Source organism: Tamandua tetradactyla, chromosome 4, assembly GCF_023851605.1.
Source record: "Tamandua tetradactyla isolate mTamTet1 chromosome 4, mTamTet1.pri, whole genome shotgun sequence".
In the NCBI taxonomy this organism is placed as follows: domain Eukaryota; kingdom Metazoa; phylum Chordata; class Mammalia; order Pilosa; family Myrmecophagidae; genus Tamandua; species Tamandua tetradactyla.
In genome coordinates, this window is record NC_135330.1 from 197,184,043 (window position 1) to 197,204,091 (window position 20,049).

General features: G+C 38.1%; 1 protein-coding gene across 4 annotated transcripts in view; it reads left to right on the plus strand.

Annotated features, from left to right (window-relative positions):
* Positions 1-519: 519 nt before the first annotated feature.
* Positions 520-20,049, plus strand: part of BRCA2 (BRCA2 DNA repair associated) — a 91,339-nt gene continuing 71,809 nt past the window's right edge. For 3 of the 4 annotated variants that reach the window (XM_077158987.1, XM_077158988.1, XM_077158990.1), the window contains exons 1-9: positions 520-631; positions 1,262-1,368; positions 2,386-2,622; positions 11,903-11,999; positions 12,642-12,691; positions 12,793-12,833; positions 13,230-13,341; positions 17,160-17,209; positions 17,502-17,613. In XM_077158987.1, the coding sequence (XP_077015102.1) occupies positions 1,302-1,368; positions 2,386-2,622; positions 11,903-11,999; positions 12,642-12,691; positions 12,793-12,833; positions 13,230-13,341; positions 17,160-17,209; positions 17,502-17,613 (766 nt within the window). In that variant the 5' untranslated portion in view covers positions 520-631; positions 1,262-1,301. The remainder of the gene's footprint in view (positions 632-1,261; positions 1,369-2,385; positions 2,623-11,902; positions 12,000-12,641; positions 12,692-12,792; positions 12,834-13,229; positions 13,342-17,159; positions 17,210-17,501; positions 17,614-20,049) is intronic. The other variant, XM_077158989.1, reaches the window with a different exon arrangement.

Below are 20,049 nucleotides of genomic sequence, written 5' to 3' on the forward strand. Positions count from 1 at the left end.
TGCAACTGCAAGGTGACTTCAGGATAAACCGGGGCGACACGGGGCGCTCTGCCGGCCTCCTACTCGACCAGTTACCCTGGGTCTGGGAAACAGCATGAAATGGCTCTGTCCTTGCAGTCTCTTTAGCGGCTTGTCCGTGAACAGCACCGCGTTCTGATTTCTTGATTCAGTAAAAAACTGTTTTCCTTTTCTTCTGCCCTTGTGGAGAGGCTTTCTGGACTCGCGGGAGATTTCGTTTCTAATAACAGCTCCCCAGTACCACCCAAACGCGAAAGTGGGGGGTGTGGAAGGATGAGGAGTGGACAGGGGCGCGCTCGCCTCCTAGCAGGATGGCCAGGTTCTCTGACCGCTCCAGGAGACGTGAACATGCGCCCAGGAGGGGCCGGCTGGAGACCGCCATTACCTAGTAAGAGATACGGCGGCTGCGCCGGCCTGACTTCCGGGGGCGCGCACGCTGCGTCTTGCGTCCCGCGTCACGTGCCCTGCGTCCCGCGTCACGTGCCCAGAGCGCGAGTTTTGGGCGCGAGCGTCCGGAGTGCGGAGCCACTGGGACTCGGCGCCTGGGGTTCGCGGCGGTCGGGGCTGGGTGCTGCGCTGGTCGCGTCGGTCCAGAGGAGCTGCCCCGGGACCGGTCAGTGGCGGCCGGGGTTGGAAGCGGGACGCCCGCGCGGCCTCGGCCTCTCGGCCCCTCAGGCGGCGGCCGGCAGGGAGTGCCCCCCGCCCGGGGTTGGCGCCGCGGCCCTCGGCCCCCCGGGCGGCCGCCTCACCGTCCCCCCACGGCGGGCGGGCGGGCGAGGGCTGGGCTCCTCCCGGGCTGGCGAGTGCAGCCTCCGGGCCGCGCTCGGCCCCCGCGCTCCCACACCCACAGCCCGCGCCTGAAAAACCGAGTATTTTCCCTTGAGAAGGTGACGTGCGGCTGCTGGGCGCTCGGCATCGGCCTGGCTCAGCCCCCCGCGAATGGCGGTCCGGCGAAGATTCCCCGATTTCCAGTTGTCAGGCGGGGGTGAGCGCAGCGCGCTCGCCACTTGGGGCTGGCTCGGTTAGTCAATCTTAAACCAAGTTGAGAAGCGCCCGGCACCGGGCTTCGCGCGCCCGGCTCGGCTTCGGGTGTTTCGTCGCCGCAGCGAGTTGGGCTGGCTTCAAAGGGGGGACCGAGGCAGACCCTGAAGTTGAGACAAGTTTACCAGCGCTGCTGGTCTGCCGCGGCCGCGTCACAAGGACCGTATCCCGGCGAAATGGGTTTTGGTCTTCTCTTTTGCAGTCTTATTTGCCAAGCGTTGGAATAACGTTTGCAGACGAAAATGCCAGTCGGATTCAAAAAGAGGCCAACTTTTTTTGAGCTTTTTAAGATGCGGTGCAGCAAAGCAGGTATTGACATGTTTTATACAACTAGAAAAATATGTAGAGGTGCCTTCTTGCTAAAAAGAGAAGACTTCACTTTTTAATTTACACTTTAAACTATTCCCCTGTGAGATCATAAATCCAATTAAGAACACGACCGTTTACAGTTAAGAAAATGATAAATATAGATCTCCTGCCTGGCGGATAAAGAGGAGCTTGGCCATCTGATGAGCATTAGGAAGAATTGTTTTTAAAGCGATACTGGCAATTGAGAAGCATTGGTAATGTTACTTTATAGGAGAAGCTGCCTGTAATTGGTCTCAATCTCCCTTTGCAGTCTTTGAGTGGGGACCCTCAAAGAATATTTGAAGGTCTTAAAGGTCATTGCAAAGTGGAATCTAAAAGCATATAATGAACTTTTCATACTCTTCTTACATTAAAATCCATTATATTTTATTGTATTTTTGAATGGATCTTTTACCCGCTTAGTTTTATAACATCATCCATTGGTTCTTTGGAAAATATTGATGTTCTGATTACCCAGGTCTTCCAGATGTTAACACATTACATTATACAGTGTAAAAAAAAAAATCACTTTAATGAGTATCATCTCTGAGCTCATTGGAACAGACTTTTCTGGCATTAGGAAGTTGTCGAACCCACCATGGGAGAAAAAAGTTTACCAAATTTCTGATTTTCATTTGAAAGCTCAGTTTTATCATTGGCAGCATGTTGTCTGTTATTTTTCCTTGCATTGACAGGCTTACTTCATTCACTTAGGAGAAAATATCTGCCAAATTACCCAAGTATGAACACTATACTTAGTATAAACTACAAGAAAACTTATATAGCAAAAACTGTCTCTTTGTAACTTTTGTGAACTCTTGCATGTTCTTTACTACGGATTTTGAGATTGGGTTAATAATCATGTTTAATTAAATGATCCACAAACTCTCAAACATTCTTCCCTTTATTATGAAAATGTTGCCTCACAAGCATTTCTGTGTCATTGATTAAACCAAAATGGAATTATTTTTCTTTCAGATTTAGGACCAATAAGCCTTAATTGGTTTGAAGAACTCTCTTTAGAAGCTCCACCCTATAATTCTGAACCTGCACAAGAAGCTGAATATAAAATCAGCAGTTGCAAACCAAACCTTTTTAAAACACCACAAAGGAAACCCTCGTATAATCAGTTGGCTTCAACTCCAGGAATGTTCAAAGAGCAAAGTCTAACTCTGCCACCACACCAATCTCCTTTGAAAGAATCACATAACTACAGTAAGTAATATGATGTGGTAGAATTGGGAAAAGCAGAAAGTAGGAATTCAGACAAGCCTGCTTTAAAATCCCAGCTCTGTCATTAATTAATTGTATCATGTTGGGGAAATCAGCCACTCTGGCCTCAGTTTCTCCATCTGAAAAATGGACATGATGATAGGTTTGGAATAAATGAAATGATGTAGTTTCTTAATAAAATGTTCCTTTTCCTGCTTCTTTTGATAACTATTTCATGCCTACTGAGATTTAGTAGATTGTCTTTCCTATACGGAAAAACCATGGAGTTGATTTGATGTTAAACTAAAGTATATTTCTGCAGGCTGTCACGGAAGACAAAATTATTTTTATCAATTTGCTATAAATATCTTTTGATTTGTAGCAGTTTCCCTGGCACAGGTGTCAGAACTTTCCATTCTTATATCATAAGAATATGCATACAGTTGTTCAAACATGTATTACCTCCTTGATGTACTATGCTCTACCTTTCTTTGAAGTAGCACTCTCTAGTAAGGGGAATATATGGTACATGAGTGAATTATAATATACTGTTGAGTGTGGTATGTGCCAAAAGAAAAGTAGAGAAAGTGCCATAAGAGTTGAGGAGAGAGAATAGTTTTTGTGGGAAATGATGAAATAATTTCATTTGAATTGAACCTGGAAGGCTGAGTGAGGTTCAGAAATTTGAAGATGCACTAGAGTGATAATGTTCTAGACAAAGGGCACACGTGATGAAGAATACATGGTTTATTCTGGGAATAGCAAGTCGTTTAGACTGGTGTGCAGTGTTGTGTGTCTGAAAGGGACCAACAGAAAGCCTAAGGCTGAAAAAAGGAGATTAAAGGCAAGTATGGAATACCAGACTAAAGAAATTGAATTTATATGATAGGTTGTTGAGCAGTGAAATGACATGCAAATTTGATCCTACTGCTTCCTGCTTCAAACTTTGATGACCTCTATTTGCTCTCTTGATAAAATCCGAACTCCTTAATATAGGTTATAAGGTTCTTTGTAATCTGTCTCATCTACCATATACTCCCACTGTTCTCCAGTGCCTCCCCTAACCCCCTGTCTATCATTCATCAACACTGAATATCTTTTAGTTTATTGATACCGCCATGCTGTCTAGCTCTTTACATGTATTGTTACTTCTGCTCAAAAGTTACTTTCCTATGTTTTGTTTTACTCATTAGTTGTTTCTGGTACATAGTACCTGTCTGCCATCATTGAACTTTTATTGAAGGAGACATACATAAGCAATTATAATATTATGTGATATGCATTATAAAAGGAAACTCATGGTATTAGAAAGTGCCTATAAGAGGGTATAAAGGTAATGGGCAGAGAATCCTATGTTACTGCACACTGAGTGGCACATATAGTGAGTATTCAATAAATATATATATCAAATAAGTGAACATTAATTTTGCTTTAGACAGTCTAATAATCTGGCAGTAGTCTTTTTTTTTTATTATTAATTAACGGAAAAAAAGAAATTAACCCAGCATTTAGAAATCATACCATTCTACATATGCAATCGTTTCTTAGTACATTTGCATCGGTTTAGAAGAACTAGCAACACAACAGAAAAAGATATAGAATGTTAATATAGAGAAAAGAAATAAAAGTAATAATAATAGTAAAAACAAACAAACAAAAAAAAGACCTATAGCTCAGATGCAGCTTCATTCAGTGTTTTAACATGATTACTTTACAATTAGGTATTATTGTGCTGTCCATTTTTGAGTTTTTGTATCTAGTCCTGTTGCACAGTCTGTATCCCTTCAGCTCCAATCACCCATTATCTTACCCTGTTTCTAACTCCTGCTGGACTCTGTTACCAATGACATATTCCAAGTTTATTCTCGAATGTCTCTTCACATCAGTGGGACCATACAGTATTTGTGCTTTAGTTTTTGGCTGGACTCATTCAGCATAATGTTCTCTAGGTCCATCCATGTTATTACATGCTTCATAAGTTTATCCTGTCTTAAAGCTGCATAGTATTCCATCGTATGTATATACCACAGTTTGTTTAGCCACTCGTCTGTTGATGGACATTTTGGCTGTTTCCATCTCTTTGCAATTGTAAATAACGCTGCTATAAACATTGGTGTGCAAATGTCCGTTTGTGTCTTTGCCCTTAAGTCCTTTGCGTAGATACCCAGCAATGGTATTGCTGGGTCATATGGCAATTCTATATTCAGCTTTTTGAGGAACCGCCAAACTGCCTTCCACAGTGGTTGCACCATTTGACATTCCCACCAACAGTGGATAAGTGTGCCTCTTTCTCCACATCCTCTCCAGCACTTGTCATTTTCTGTTTTGTTGATAATGGCCATTCTGGTGGGTGTGAGATGATATCTCATTGTGGTTTTGATTTGCATTTCTCTAATGGCCAGGGACATTGAGCATCTCTTCATGTGCCTTTTGGCCATTTGTATTTCCTCTTCTGGTAGGTGTCTGCTCAAGTCTTTTTCCCATTTTGTAATTGGGTTGGCTGTCTTTTTGTTGTTGAATTGAACAATCTCTTTATAAATTCTGGATACTAGACCTGTATCTGATATATCATTTCCAAATATTATCTCCCATTGTGTAGGCTGTCTTTCTACTTTCTTGATGAAGTTCTTTGATGCACAAAAGTGTTTAATTTTGAGGAGCTCCCATTTATTTATTTCCTTCTTCAGTGCTCTTGCTTTAGGTTTAAGGTCCATAAAACCGCCTCCAATTGTAAGTTTCATAAGATATCTCCCTACATTTTCCTCTAACTGTTTTATTGTCTTAGACCTAATGTTTAGATCTTTGATCCATTTTGAGTTAACTTTTGTATAGGGTGTGAGATATGGGTCTTCTTTCATTCTTTTGCATATGGATATCCAGTTCTCTAGGCACCATTTATTGAAGAGACTGTTCTGTCCCAGGTGAGTTGGCTTGACTGCCTTATCAAAGATCAAATGTCCATAGATGAGAGGGTCTATATCTGAGCACTCTATTCGATTCCATTTGTCGATATATCTATCTTTATGCCAATACCATGCTGTTTTGACCACTGTGGCTTCATAATCCGCCTTAAAGTCCGGCAGCGCGAGACCTCCAGCGTCATTTTTTTTCCTCAAGATGTTTTTAGCAATTTGGGGCACCCTGCCCTTCCAGATAAATTTGCTCATTGGTTTTTCTATTTCTGAAAAATAAGTTGTTGGGATTTTGATTGGTATTGCATTGAATCTGTAGATCAATTTAGGTAGGATTGACATCTTAACTATATTTAGTCTTCCAATAATGAACACGGTATGCCCTTCCATCTATTTAGGTCTTCTGTGATTTCTTTTAGCAGTTTTTTGTAGTTTTCTTTATATAGGTTTTTTGTCTCTTTAGTTAAATTTATTCCTAGGTATTTTATTCTTTAAGTTGCAATTGTAAATGGAATTCGTTTCTTGATTTCCCCCTCAGCTTGTTCATTACTAGTGTATAGAAATGCTACAGATTTTTGAATGTTGATCTTGTAACCTGCTACTTTGCTGTGCTCATTTATTAGCTCTAGTAGTTTTGTTGTGGATTTTTCCGGGTTTTCGACGTATAGTATCATATCGTCTGCAAACAGTGATAGTTTTACTTCTTCCTTTCCAATTTTGATGCCTTGTATTTCTTTTTCTTGTCTAATTGCTCTGGCTAGAACCTCCAACACAATGTTGAATAATAGTGGTGATAGTGGACATCCTTGTCTTGTTCCTGATCTTAGGGGGAAAGTTTTCTATTTTTCCCCATTGAGGATGATATTTGCTGTGGGTTTTTCATATATTCCCTCTATCATTTTAAGGAAGTTCCCTTGTATTCCTATCTTTTGAAGTGTTTTCAACAGGAAAGGATGTTGAATCTTGTCGAATGCCTTCTCTGCATCAATTGAGATGATCATGTGATTTTTCTGCTTTGATTTGTTGATATGGTGTATTACATTAATTGATTCTCTTATGTTGAACCATCCTTGCATACCTGGGATGAATCCTACTTGGTCATAATGTATAATTCTATTAATGTGTTGTTGGATACGATTTGCTCGAATTTTATTGAGAATTTTTGCATCTATATTCATTAGAGAGATTGGTCTGTAGTTTTCTTTTTTTGTAATATCTTTGCCTGGTTTTGGTATGAGGGTGATGTTGGCTTCGTAGAATGAATTAGGTAGTTTTCCCTCCACTTCGATTTTTTTGAAGAGTTTGAGGAGAGTTGGTACTAATTCTTTCTCGAATGTTTGATAGAATTCACATGTGAAGCCGTCTGGTCCTGGACTTTTCTTTTTAGGAAGCTTTTGAATGACTAATTCAATTTCTTTACTTGTGATTGGTTTGTTGAGGTCATCTATTTCTTCTTGACTCAAAGTTGGTTGTTCATGTCTTTCCAGGAACCCGTCCATTTCATCTAAATTGTTGTATTTATTAGCGTAAAGTTGTTCATAGTATCGTGTTATTACCTCCTTTATTTCTGTGAGGTCAGTAGTTATGTCTCCTCTTCCATTTCTGATCTTATTTATTTGCATCCTCTCTCTTCTTCTTTTTGTCAATCTTGCTAAGGGCCCATCAATCTTATTGATTTTCTCATAGAACCAACTTCTGGTCTTATTGATTTTCTCTATTGTTTTCATGTTTTCAATTTCATTTATTTCTGCTCTAATCTTTGTTATTTCTTTCCTTTTGCTTGCTTTGGGATTAGTTTGCTGTTCTTTCTCCAGTTCTTCCAAGTGGACAGTTAATTCCTGCATTTTTGCCTTTTCTTCTTTTCTGATATAGGCATTTAGGGCAATAAATTTCCCTCTTAGCACTGCCTTTGCTGCGTCCCATAAGTTTTGATATGTTGTGTTTTCATTTTCATTCGCCTCGAGGTATTTACTAATTTCTCTGGCAATTTCTTCTTTGATCCACTCGTTGTTTAAGAGTGTGTCGTTGAGCCTCCACGTATTTGTGAATTTTCTGGCACTCCGCCTATTACTGATTTCCAACTTCATTTCTTTATGATCCGAGAAAGTGTTGTGTATGATTTCAATCTTTTTAAATTTGTTAAGACTTGCTTTGTGACCCAGCATATGGTCTATCTTTGAGAATGATCCATGAGCACTTGAGAAAAAGGTGTATCCTGCTGTTGTGGGATGTAATGTCCTATAAATGTCTGTTAAGTCTAGCTCCTTTATAGTAATATTCAGATTCTCTATTTCTTTATTGATCCTCTGCCTAGGTGTTCTATCCATTGATGAGAGTGGGGAATTGAAGTCTCCAACTATTATGGTATATGAGTGTATTTCCCTTTTCAGTGTTTGCAGTGTATTCCTCATGTATTTTGGGGCATTCTGGTTTGGTGCGTAAATATTTATGATTGTTATGTCTTCTTGTTGAATTGTTCCTTTTATTAGTAGATACTGTCCTTCTTTGTCTCTTTTAACTGTTTTACATTTGAAGTCTAATTTGTTGGATATTAGTATAGCCACTCCTGCTCTTTTCTGGTTGTTATTTGCATGAAATATCTTTTGCCAACCTTTCACTTTCAACCTATGTTTATCTTTGGGTCTAAGATGTGTTTCCTGTAGACAGCATATAGAAGGATCCTGTTTTTTAATCCATTCTGCCAGTCTATGTCTTTTGATTGGGGAATTCAGTCCATTAACATTTAGTGTTATTACTGTTTGGATAATATTTTCCTCTACCATTTTGCCTTTTGTATTATATATATCATATCTGACTTTCCTTCTTTCTACACTCTTCTCCATACCTCTCTCTTCTGTCTTTTCGTATCTGACTCTAGTGCTCCCTTTAGTATTTCTTGCAGAGCTGGTGTCTTGGTCGCAAATTCTCTCGGTGACTTTTTGTCTGAAAATGTTTTAATTTCTCCCTCATTTTTGAAGGACAGTTTTGCTGGATATAGGAGTCTTGGTTGGCAATTTTTCTCTTTTAGTAATTTAAATATATCATCCCACTGTCTTCTAGCTTCCATGGTTTCTGCTGAGAAATCTACACATAGTCTTATTGGGTTTCCCTTGTATGTGATGGATTGTTTTTCTCTTGCTGCTTTCAAGATACTCTCTTTCTCTTTGACCTCTGACATTCTAACTAGTAAGTGTCCTGGGGAACGCCTATTTGGGTCTAATCTCTTTGGAGTGCGCTGCGCTTCTTGGCTCTGTAATTTTAGGTCTTTCATAAGAGTTGGGAAATTTTCAGTGATAATTTCTTCCATTAGTTTTTCTCCTCCTTTTCCCTTCTCTTCTCCTTCTGGGACACCCACAACACGTATATTTGTGCGCTTCATATTGTCCTTGAGTTCCCTGATACCGTGTTCAAACTTTTCCATTCTTTTCCCGATAGTTTCTATTTCTTTTTGGAATTCAGATGTTCCATCCTCCAAATCCCTAATTCTATCTTCTGTCTCTTTAAATCTATCATTGTAGGTATCCATTGTTTTTTCCATCTTTTCTACTTTGTCCTTCACTTCCATAAGCTCTGTGATTTGTTTTTTCAGTTTTTCTATTCTTTTTGTTCAGCCCATGTCTTCTTCATGTCCTCCCTCAATTTATCAATTTCGTTTTTGAAGAGGTTTTCCATTTCTGTTCGTATATTCAGCATTAGTTGTTTCAGCTCCTCTATCTCATTTGAACTATTGGTTTGTTCCTTTGACTGGGCCATATTTTCAATTTTCTTAGCGTGATCCGTTATCTTCTGCTGGCGTCTGGGCATTTAGTCAGATTTCCCTGGGTGTTGGACCCAACAGGTTGAAAGATTTTTCTGTGAAATCTCTGGGTTCTGTTTTTCTTATCCTGCCCAGTAGGTGGCGCTCGTGGCACACGTTTGTCTGCGGGTTCCACCAGTAAAAGGTGGTGTGGGTCCTTTAACTTTGGAAAACTCTCGCCGTGGGGGAGGTTCGCCAGCCGAAGTGGCTTGGAAGAGTGCCAGCTGGCCCGGGGGTCCGAACGTGGGGAGGGTCGCCGGCCGCCGCAGCCCGGGAGAGCGCCCGACCAAATTTCCTAGTCGGCCCGGGGCGCCAAGCGTGGCGGGAGGGCGCCAGCCGCCGCAGCCCGGGAGAGTGCACCGTTCCCAGCCAGACCAGGAGTCACGTGTTTGGAAGGGACCCCCCCCCCGGTCACCGTTCTCCGCGGTCTGGGGATTTCCGACCCAACTCTCTCAGTTGGCCCTGGGGGCCTCGCGTAGTGGGGGCTCCAGCCGCCGCGGCCCAAGGGGACTGCCTGCCCAATACTGCCAGCTGGCCTGGGAAGGAGGAAGGGAGGGTCTCCGACCGCTTGCCATCCTGCCCGGGAAAGCCCGCGCCCCTCGGCGATCTCACCCGAGCTGGTTCTCCAAGACAGTCAGCTGTTCCAGGATGGGGTACACCGTCCCTTTGATCTCCGTCGTGGCTCCGGGAGCCCCTCTGTATCGTCTCTACTCCCCCAGTAGCTGTTCTGGAGGAGGAAAGGTGAGGGTGGCAAGGCTGTCAAGGCCGGTGGCGGAGGAGCCGGTGAAGGCGGAAGAGGGCACGGTGGTGGTTGGAGAGCCGCTGGAGCAGGAGTAGAAAGGGAAGGACCTGGCAGTAGTCTTTGAAGATATGTTTTTCAAAATGTGATATCTGGACCATCAGAATGTCCTGGAGTGCTGATTCAAAGGGCAGATTCCAGGCTCCGCACTGAGTCTATTGAATTAGAATCTCTGGAAATGGAGTATATGAGTCTATGTTTTTAACTGATTCTGGGAGATTCTGTGGAAAAGGAAGACTAGAGGTAGAGAGACCTGTTAGGAAATATATAAGGGTCCAGGTGATAGGGACAAGTAAGGGCAGTAAAAGTAGGTATAGAAGGTGGAACTGTAGGACTCTGCCGTAGCCTAGATAAGGCAGATTCAGAAGAAAGGATAAAAATCACGCATTTCGAACATAACTGAGTTAAGACACAGTGATGACATTCAGATTGTAAGCACAGGAGGAAATTCGGTTTTAGATAGAGGGTGTTCAGATGGAGATGTCCTACAGGCTTTGGGAATAGGAGACTGAAATTTAGAAAAAGAGTTCTAGCAGGAGAGAAAGCTGTATTAATCAGCTCTCTGTTTGGAGAGTGATAGTATCACATATGATGAGAAAATTGATTACAGTGAGATGTAGGAAATATCTAACAGATGAAGTATAGAAGTGAGCATGGCAAAGGGAATCTTCCTTTCAACAAATACTTATTGTTTACTTTGCGTCTGACTGCTTTTACTTTGTGCTTGGCACAATTAAGATACAAACAATGAGATAGTTGGCCTTTGACCTCTCAGATCTCAGTCTTATGTTGGACAAAATATATAAATAAATATACTAGTGTAGCACATGTTATACTAGAAGCATGAACAAATTGCTATGTCATGGCCATAGTAAAAGGAGCAGCTATCTATCTTAGTGTGGTTAGGAAAAGCTTCATAAAGCAGTATACTAAATCTACTGAATCTTTGAGGATGTATGTAGAATCAGTAGTTTATTCTCTGATTGTAGCCTGCTGAAATTGGCCTATCTATAGCCAGGGAAGAATAGAAACTAGTAAGGTACAGTCTGGACACACTGCAGAGTAGTTTAATTTTTTTCTCAGATTATAATGCATAAGTAATTCTGTCATCTGAGGTCTCTTGAGACTTCCTTTTGCTTTTAAATTTACTTTAAATTCAGTATTGAGTGTGCACAGGGGTTCAGTGGTAGAATGCTTACCTTCTACTCAGATTTGGTTCCTGGACTATGCACCAAAAAAAAAAAAAAAAAAAAGATTCACCATTGAAATGTAAGAATAACAGACTTAAACTGTGCTTTTTAGCCTACTTTTTTCCATTCCAGAAAAGAATTATCCCTAAAATTACTTGAAGAAATGTGCGACTTCTGCTTCTCAACAGCCCTTCTTTTTGCCTGAAATCATGAGTTTATCTTACCCTTTTAGCTTAATATATGAGAGAATTATCTAGTCATTTGGAAAATGTTTATTTAGGAATGAACTTGGTTTTGCTTGGTTTATTTTTTAAGTCTGTGCTCTTTCTGATTAGAATGAAAATTGTATCACTTAAATGGCCATAGGCATATTATATGCTGAATAAGGTCATTGAATGGAGGAACATCCCTTGAGACATTCATTTTGGGGAAAATCAGCGAACTGGAAAACCTCTCCAGACTGAACTCCTTATACATTCTTCTTACCAATAAAGATGAGGCTTTATGTTTTTAAATACTTAAAAAGAATGAAAATTCACAGTGCAGAGTCTCTACATCCTCCCTGAATTTTTGTTCTGTGTTTCAGGAAACAGTAAACATAGAAGTCATTGCACAATGAGAGCTAAAATGTATCAAGCAAATGATGTTAACAGTCCACCTCTAAATTCTTGTCTTAGTGAAAGGTATGATGAAGCTATTATATTAAATATTTAAAATGAAACGTTTCCCATCTGTGGTATTTGTTTTATAAAAATGCATTTAATTTTCATGCTAAGATTTTGGTTGAGAGCTTGATAGAGAATCTTATTTTTAAATAATCTTTTAGGAGATTTTTTTCATTAGAAACATTTACTTGTGTTTTCTTAATAATGTTAAATTGGCTGGTATTCTGTATATTATTTTCTATGAATTTTCAAGTAACAAAAACATTGATGACAAGCATTACATTCTTGAAATACCAGTTTTAAAGACTATACTCATATATCTTTGAGTTTTTGAAAAGAATATGAAGCTATATAGGTTTATATTCACTACATAATTTTTTAGTTCAAAATACACGAGTTCCTAGAGAATATAGTTTGTGGGTATATTATACTTTTCTTCAATGGGCATTTTAAACATCACTTAGTGGTTACTTAATTCTTTGAGAGGCATTTACTTTTTAAAAAATAATAAAAATACAAAAAAGTAATATGATTGTGAAAATTGATGATTGAGTCTTTTTTTAAATAGGATTGTTAACTAGGGTTTTGTCACTTTTTTCCATTTCTGTTATCTTTGGAATAATCTGAAGGATTTGTTTTGTTTTGTTTATTTTGTTTTAGTCCTGTTGTTCTACAATGTACACATGTAACACCACAAAGAGACAAGTCAGGTATGATTAAAAACAAGTTTTTTATTCTTAGAATACTCGAATTTTTATACGTCTGTAAGCTTTACGTATAAAACATAATAATTTTTCTTTTTTCCCCCCAGTGGTATGTGGAAGTTTATTTCATACACCAAAGCTTATGAAGGTAAACATTCTGCCTTGTTTATTTTTATTGTGTCATTTGTCTGGTTTATTTATATTGTGGAGTAATGGAGAATTTGACAACAGCATCATATTTTTACCCTGAGATTTACAGATACGTACCTAGCATATTGCTTAACACAAGCATTCAGTAAGAGGTGAAGAACATAAGTAAATGAAAAATATTCTTAATCATCAGTGCAGTATGTGCATTTCTGTGAGATAAATATCGATCCTAATATAGTCCATTTTAAAGTTAAGAAAACTAAAGCCTTAAAAGTATGTGGCTTAGAGTTAGATGTAATTGGGAAGCAAAACAGAAATGGGACACCAGGCTTAGGATTCTTGATGGAAGCATGTTAGAAGTATGTGTATGTTTAATAAAATATTTTATTTCCAGGGTCAGACACCAAAACGTATTTCTGAAAGTCTGGGAGCTGAGATGGACCCTGATATGTCTTGGTCAAGTTCTTTAGCCACACCACCAACCCTTAGTTCTACTGTGTTAATAGGTAATGCCTGCAAATATGTATTACGTGAGAAAAGGTAGATGATGTTAATGAATTGCAATCTCTAATAGAAATCTTTTTAAAAGGAAAATATGAAAATAAAATGGTGACACTGTTTTTGATAAATGTGTTAGTATTTCAAAATAATTTTATTTAGTGTGGATTTGATTAAGTCACAAGTACATTGAGTGATACACTATAGAGGTCAAGCATTACTTTTTAGTACTACATAAGTAATCTAGAACATCTTTACAAATATCTCACCTATATGTGTAAGCACTTAAGAGCCAATATTTGTGAAGTTTTTGTAAATCATTTTGATACTTTAGGCACTAAAGCAGCATTAAATAAGCTTTTTTCTCTCTATTTTAATCTCTTTTATAGGTTTACATTGCCATTGGTACAATTGAAGCCTTATATTTGACAATTGTAATTATAATCCATATAATTAATCTGAAGTATTTATCAGTCCCAACCATAAGAGTATAAGCGCTCTTGCAGGCTCACCATGGTTTCTTGACACATAGTTGATATGCCACAAATCTTTAAGTAAATAAGTTTGTTAAATATTAGACTGGAATATTTTAGACATTTGAATATATGGATCAGTGAGTCAATTACTAATTTCATTAACTTACTAGACTCTGGAAATATTTCACAGTGTAAAACAACTTGAAATCTCTGAGGAGTTGAGATTTAGCTAATCATGACAGCATTTGAGGAAGTTATGCAAACTTTCTTTGTAACGGAGTTAATTATTTTCAGATATCATGTTTTATTTTAATGCAGTTTTATTGAGGTATTTTCACACACCATACAAACTATCCATGTGTGCAATCACTGGCTCACAATATCATCCAATAGTTATGCAAACAACCACATGATAATTTTAGAACATTTTCATTACTCCAGGAAAGAAATGAAAGTAAGAAAGGAAACCCAAATCCTCACATCCCCTTTATTGTCCCCTGTTACTGACCCATAGTATTGGTGTAGTTCATTTGTTAATGTTGATGAAACAGCTGTTAACTATAGTCCATAGTCACATTTTCCCATATACCCCTCTTTTAGTAATTACTTGTAATAGTGTCATACATTTGTTCTAGTTCATGAAAGAACTTTTAAATATTTGTGCAATTAGTCATGGACATTGTCTACCACAAGATTCACTGCATTATGCATTCCCATGTTGTAACCTCCAGCTTTCCTTCTGGTGATATGCGTGACTCTAAACTTCCCCTTTCTACCACATCCACACGCCATTCAGCACTGATAATTACTCTCACAATAAAGTGCTGTCATCATCTCTGTCCATTTCTAAACATTTAAGTTCACCCTAGTTAAACATTCTGCACATTAGACAACCACTCCCCGTTCTTTAGCCTCATTCTATATCCTGGTAACCTATAATTCTATATTTTATGTCTATGAGTTTGCATATTGTAATTAGGTCGTATCAGTGAGATCATACAATATTTGTCCTTCTGTGTGTGATTTATTTCCTTCAACATGATGTCCTCAAGGTTCATCCGAATTGTTGTGTGCTTCAGGACTTCATTCCTTCTTACTGCTGAATGATAGTACATTGTGTGTACTATTTCTATGTTTCCATCTTTTGGCAATTGTGAGTGATGCTGCTGTGAATATCAGTTTACAGATGTCTGTTCACATTCCTGCTTTCAGATATGCCCCTGGTTTGGTCTTCCTGGCATTCAAGGAAAGCTGTCATAATACTAGCTGGATAGAAGCTTAAGGCACAAGGAAAGCTCTGTCATAATACAAAATATATGTACCACATTTTGTTTATCCATCTATTGATGGACACTTGGATTGTTTCCATCTTTTGGCAATTGTGAGTGATGCTGCTGTGAATGTCAGTTTACAGATGTCTGTTCACATTCCTGCTTTCAGATATGCCCCTAGTTTGGTCTTCCTGGCATTCAAGGAAAGCTGTCATAATACTAGCTGGATAGAAGCTTAAGGCACAAGGAAAGCTCTGTCATAATACAAAATATATATACCACATTTTGTTTATCCATCTATTGATGGACACTTGGATTGTTTCCATCTTTTGGCAATTGTGAGTGATGCTGCTGTGAATGTCAGTTTACAGATGTCTGTTCACATCCCTGCTTTCAGATATTCTGGATATATCCCGAGTAACGGGATGCCCAGGTCATGAGGCACCTCTATTCTCAGCCTCTCAAAGAACCACCAAACGTTCCTCCACAGCGGCTATACCATTTCCCATTCCTACTAGCTGTGAATAAATGTTTCTCCATATCCTCTCCAACACTTGTGGTTTCCTGTTTGTTTAATAGCAGACATGCTAAGACAAGTGAGAATATCTCATTATGGTTTTGATTTGCACTTCCCTTATAGTTAATGAAGCTGAGCATATTTTCACGTGCTTTTTAGCCATCTGTATTTCCTCTTCGGAAAAATGTCTATTCATGTCTTTTGCCCATTTTTTAAATTGAGTTGTTTATCTTATTGTTGAGTTGTAGGATTTTTTAATATATTCTGGATCTTAAACCCTTATCAGATATGTGATTTCCATATATTTTCTCCCAACAAGTTGGTTGCTTTTTCACCCTTTTGACAAAGTGCTTTGAAACACTGAAGTAATTTTGAGGAGGTCCAATTTTTGCTTTCATTGCTTGTGCTTTGGGTGTAAAGTTTAAGAAACTAGATCTTGGAGATGTCTTTGTACATTTTCTTCTAGAGCTATATGTGTGCTGGTTCTTATATTTAAGTCTTTGATCCATGTTGAGCTAATTTTTATATAGTTAATATATAGGCTAGGCATAAGAGATTTAGAAACAATAATAGAGACAAAAGTAAATATTCACCACCAACATTGTTTTTTTTTAGAAGACATTGCACTAGGTCATTGTTTTTCAAACTGTAACTTGTGACCATTAATGTTTGTGAAATTTATTTTGTGAGTTATGCAAACTTTCTTTGTAACAAAGTTAATAGAATAAAAAAATCAGTGCATTACACATACTTAGGGTTGTCAAATTTAGTAAACAAAAATACAGAATTCTCAATTACGTTTGATGAATGACTAATCAGTTTTTATTATATTATTTCATGGGACATATTTATACTTAAAAATTATTTATCATTTATCTAGAATTCAGATTTAATTGGGCATCCTTTTTTGTAGCTGACAACCCTACCTTTGTGAAACTTTTGTTTTAGTTATACTTGTTTATAGTCATAAAATATATGTATTACTGTGGGTTGCATTTAAGACTTTTTTAAATTGAGTCGTTGGTACCCAAACCAGGATTTTTAAAAATTATTTTGTTTGTTCTAGCAAACAAATAGTCCATTTTTACCTGTTTTACTGACTGTAATTTAACTTTCTTTTTCGCTGTTTGTTCAGATGGAATAATATAGGTAAAAGCATTTTGAAAAGTAAGACATGTTTCACATGATAAGAGCACAGTTGCCTAAATAAATTCTAAAGTTTCTAAGTTTTAGCATTTATGTTTTGACCACACATCTGTATCTGATTTTTCAAGTCATTATGTGCAGTTTTACCATAAAACCAAACCATAGTCTCTTACCACCTTCACAGAGTGGTACTAGAAAGTGCGTATAGCTTATTCACTATATTGGTTGACTTTTCCATTGCTATATTTGGGTCAATTTTTTTTTATTTCAAGTAAGTCATTTAATTCAATGATGCATATACTTTTTGAAGGCTGACCAAAAAATTCAGTTATTTAAATCATTTAGTAAAAGTTTTTGCATGAACTTTAGTCTGTAATATATAATACAGTACAGGCAAATTGAATTTTTTTTTACAGTCAGAGATGAGGAAGCATCTGAAACTGCATCTCCTAGTGATTCTACTCCTGTAAGTAAATATGACAAAGTGATTATGCTATTGGAATTGCTTACATATTTTAAATGCCTTGATACATTATTCATCTTGCATTTTTCAGTCCCTATTTTTATGACTTACTAAGTCTTTTTGAAAGTCTCTTAATCTGTTGCTATGTATGATTTTATTGACTTCCCATAAGAATCTACTGTCTCATTATTTGAGAATAAGTTTCATATATAGCACATTAAACACCCTGTATATATTTTTAATTGCAATTACTTGGAGTTTTTATACTAATGGTTTTAAAATATACTTTATGCAGATTTTGAAAAACGATTTTTCTAACCAAGATGAAAGTCTGAAGAAAAATAAGTTTATCCCTTCAGTGCCAGACAATAAAAACAAAAATCAAGGTGAAGAAGCTATATGTCACAGTAAGTCAGTGTGTTTAGTTGAACTTCTATTTTTTGTTTGCTTTTTTACTTTTTATTTTGAAATACTTTCAAACTTAACAAAACAGCTACAAAAGTAATACAGACCCCCATGGAGAACTCTAACCTACCCCTGCCTACCCAACCCTGATGCCAGGTTCCATCAACTTTTAGCATTTGCCAAATTTACCATATCATTCTATCTACCCATCTGTCTATTTATGAACCCATTTTCTGGAAACTCGAGTATAGGTTGTATACACCATGTTCCTTGAACACTTAATACTGCCAGGTACATTTTCTAAGAAAGGGATATTCACTTCTGTATCCATTTTATGGGCAGTTTTCAAGATCAAGAAATTTAAGATTAATATAAAGTTTCCAGTGAATATTCCATTTTTTTGATATGTCCCAGTAATGTCCCTTTGAGCCTTTTCTTCTCCCTTGTTAGATCCCATCCAGGATTATATATTGCAACTAATTGTCATTGTCTCTTTAGTTCTCTCTTTTTTTCCCCCCAATTCTTGGAACACAAATACAACATAAACTTTCCCATCTCAGCTACTGCCTAGTGCACCTTTCAGTGGGATTCATCACATTCACAATATCATGTGGTACCTCCCCTTCCGTTGCTGAACCCCCCCATCTCTCCAACATGTGTATACCTGTGATGCATTAACTCTCTGTTCCCCTGGCCTCCTGGCCCTGGCAACCAGTACTCTAATTCCTGTCTCTATAAGCTTCCTTGTTCTCAAATATTTTCTTTGTAGTTACCATGTGGTTTAAATTTAACATCCTAAATCTGTAACACTTTCCTGTGTTTTGATGCGAACTTAACTTTAAATCGTATATACAAACTGCATTCCTTTATCCCTCCATCCCCCTACCTTTATGGAGTTCTTATCACAAATTACATGTTTATAAATTATGAGTCTGAAGCCACTCATTTCTCATTACATTTTATGCATTTACCTTTTAGATCCTGTAGCAGTATACAGTGGAGTTACAAACAAAAATATCAAAGTATCCCTGTCATTATCCACACTGAAGACCTTTATTTTTTCATCCACTTCAGTCTGTTCTCTTTTGTCCTTTCCTTTCAACCTACAGAACTCTATTATCTCTCAGAAGGGCCAGTCTGCTGGTGACTTCAGTTTTTTTTGTTTGTCTGCGAATATTGTAATCTCTCTCTCATTTTTGACCATTTGTCAGATATAGAATTCTTGATTGGCTGTTTTTTGCTTTCAGCAGTTTAAATATGTCATCCCATTGTCATCTTGACTACATGGTTTCTGATGAGAAATTGGCACTTCATCTTTTCTTGAGGCTTCCTTGTTTGTGACACCTTGCTTTGTCTTGTGGCTTTCAAAATTCTCTCTCTTTGACATTCGTCTGATTATCATATGCCATGGAATGGGTCTATTTGGGTTTAATCTATTTAGAGTTCAGTGAGCATCTTGGTTGTGCACAGTCGTGTCTTTCATTAAATTTGGGAAGTTTTTGGCCATTGTTTCTTTGAATGTTCTCTCTGTCTCTTTTTCTCTTCTCCTTCTGGGAATCCCACAATGTGTATATTGGTATGCTTGATGGTGTCCCACAGGTTCTTCAGACTCTGTTCACTTTTCTTCATATTTTTTTTTCTTCCTGCTTCTCAGAGTGAATGATTTCTGTTGCCTTATCGTCAAGTTCTTTCTTCTGCCAGCTCCAATCTGCTATTGAACCCCTACTAAGAAATTTGTAATATCTGATACTGTGATCTTTAGCTCTGTTTGGTCCCGTTTCACAAGTTCCATTTCTCTGTTGATATTCTTTTTGTGTTTATCGTGCTCCTGATTTCCTTTTGTTCTTTTTCCATTAGCTCTTTGAGCATACTTAGGCCCATTTTTTAAAAGTCTTTGTCTGTTATGCCCCTGGTTTGGTCTTCCTCATTGATGATTTATAATATTTTGATTTTTTCCTTTGCTTGGGCCATTGCATCCTGTTTCTTTCTATGTTTTGTAACCTTTTGTTGAAACATGGACATTTTGATATTTTAATGTGTTATTGCTGTAATTTAGAGTCTGAAGTATCTGTTCCTTAAGCTTCTATCCAGCTAGTATTATGACAGAGCTTTCCTTGAATGCCAGGAGCTAACAGGAAAAGAAAGAAAGAGAGAGAGAGAGAGAACACCTTTTCCAGTCTTTGCAGATTGACCCATGTGAGTGTTCTCCTTCAGGGCTCATCCATACTTAGAAAATAGCTCCAGACCAGAGCAGAGGGCCTCCCCACCCCATCCTTTCTGTACGTACATCTTGTCCCCTCTTCCTTAGGACACAGTTTCCACACCTTCCTGTGCATTGCACTGTGTGTCCTACAGCCAGTCAAACCCATCTTGACTGCTCTCCCACAGTGCTCTGTAGGAAAGTTCTGTAACCTGCCTTCTACGCTCAGGGCAAGTTC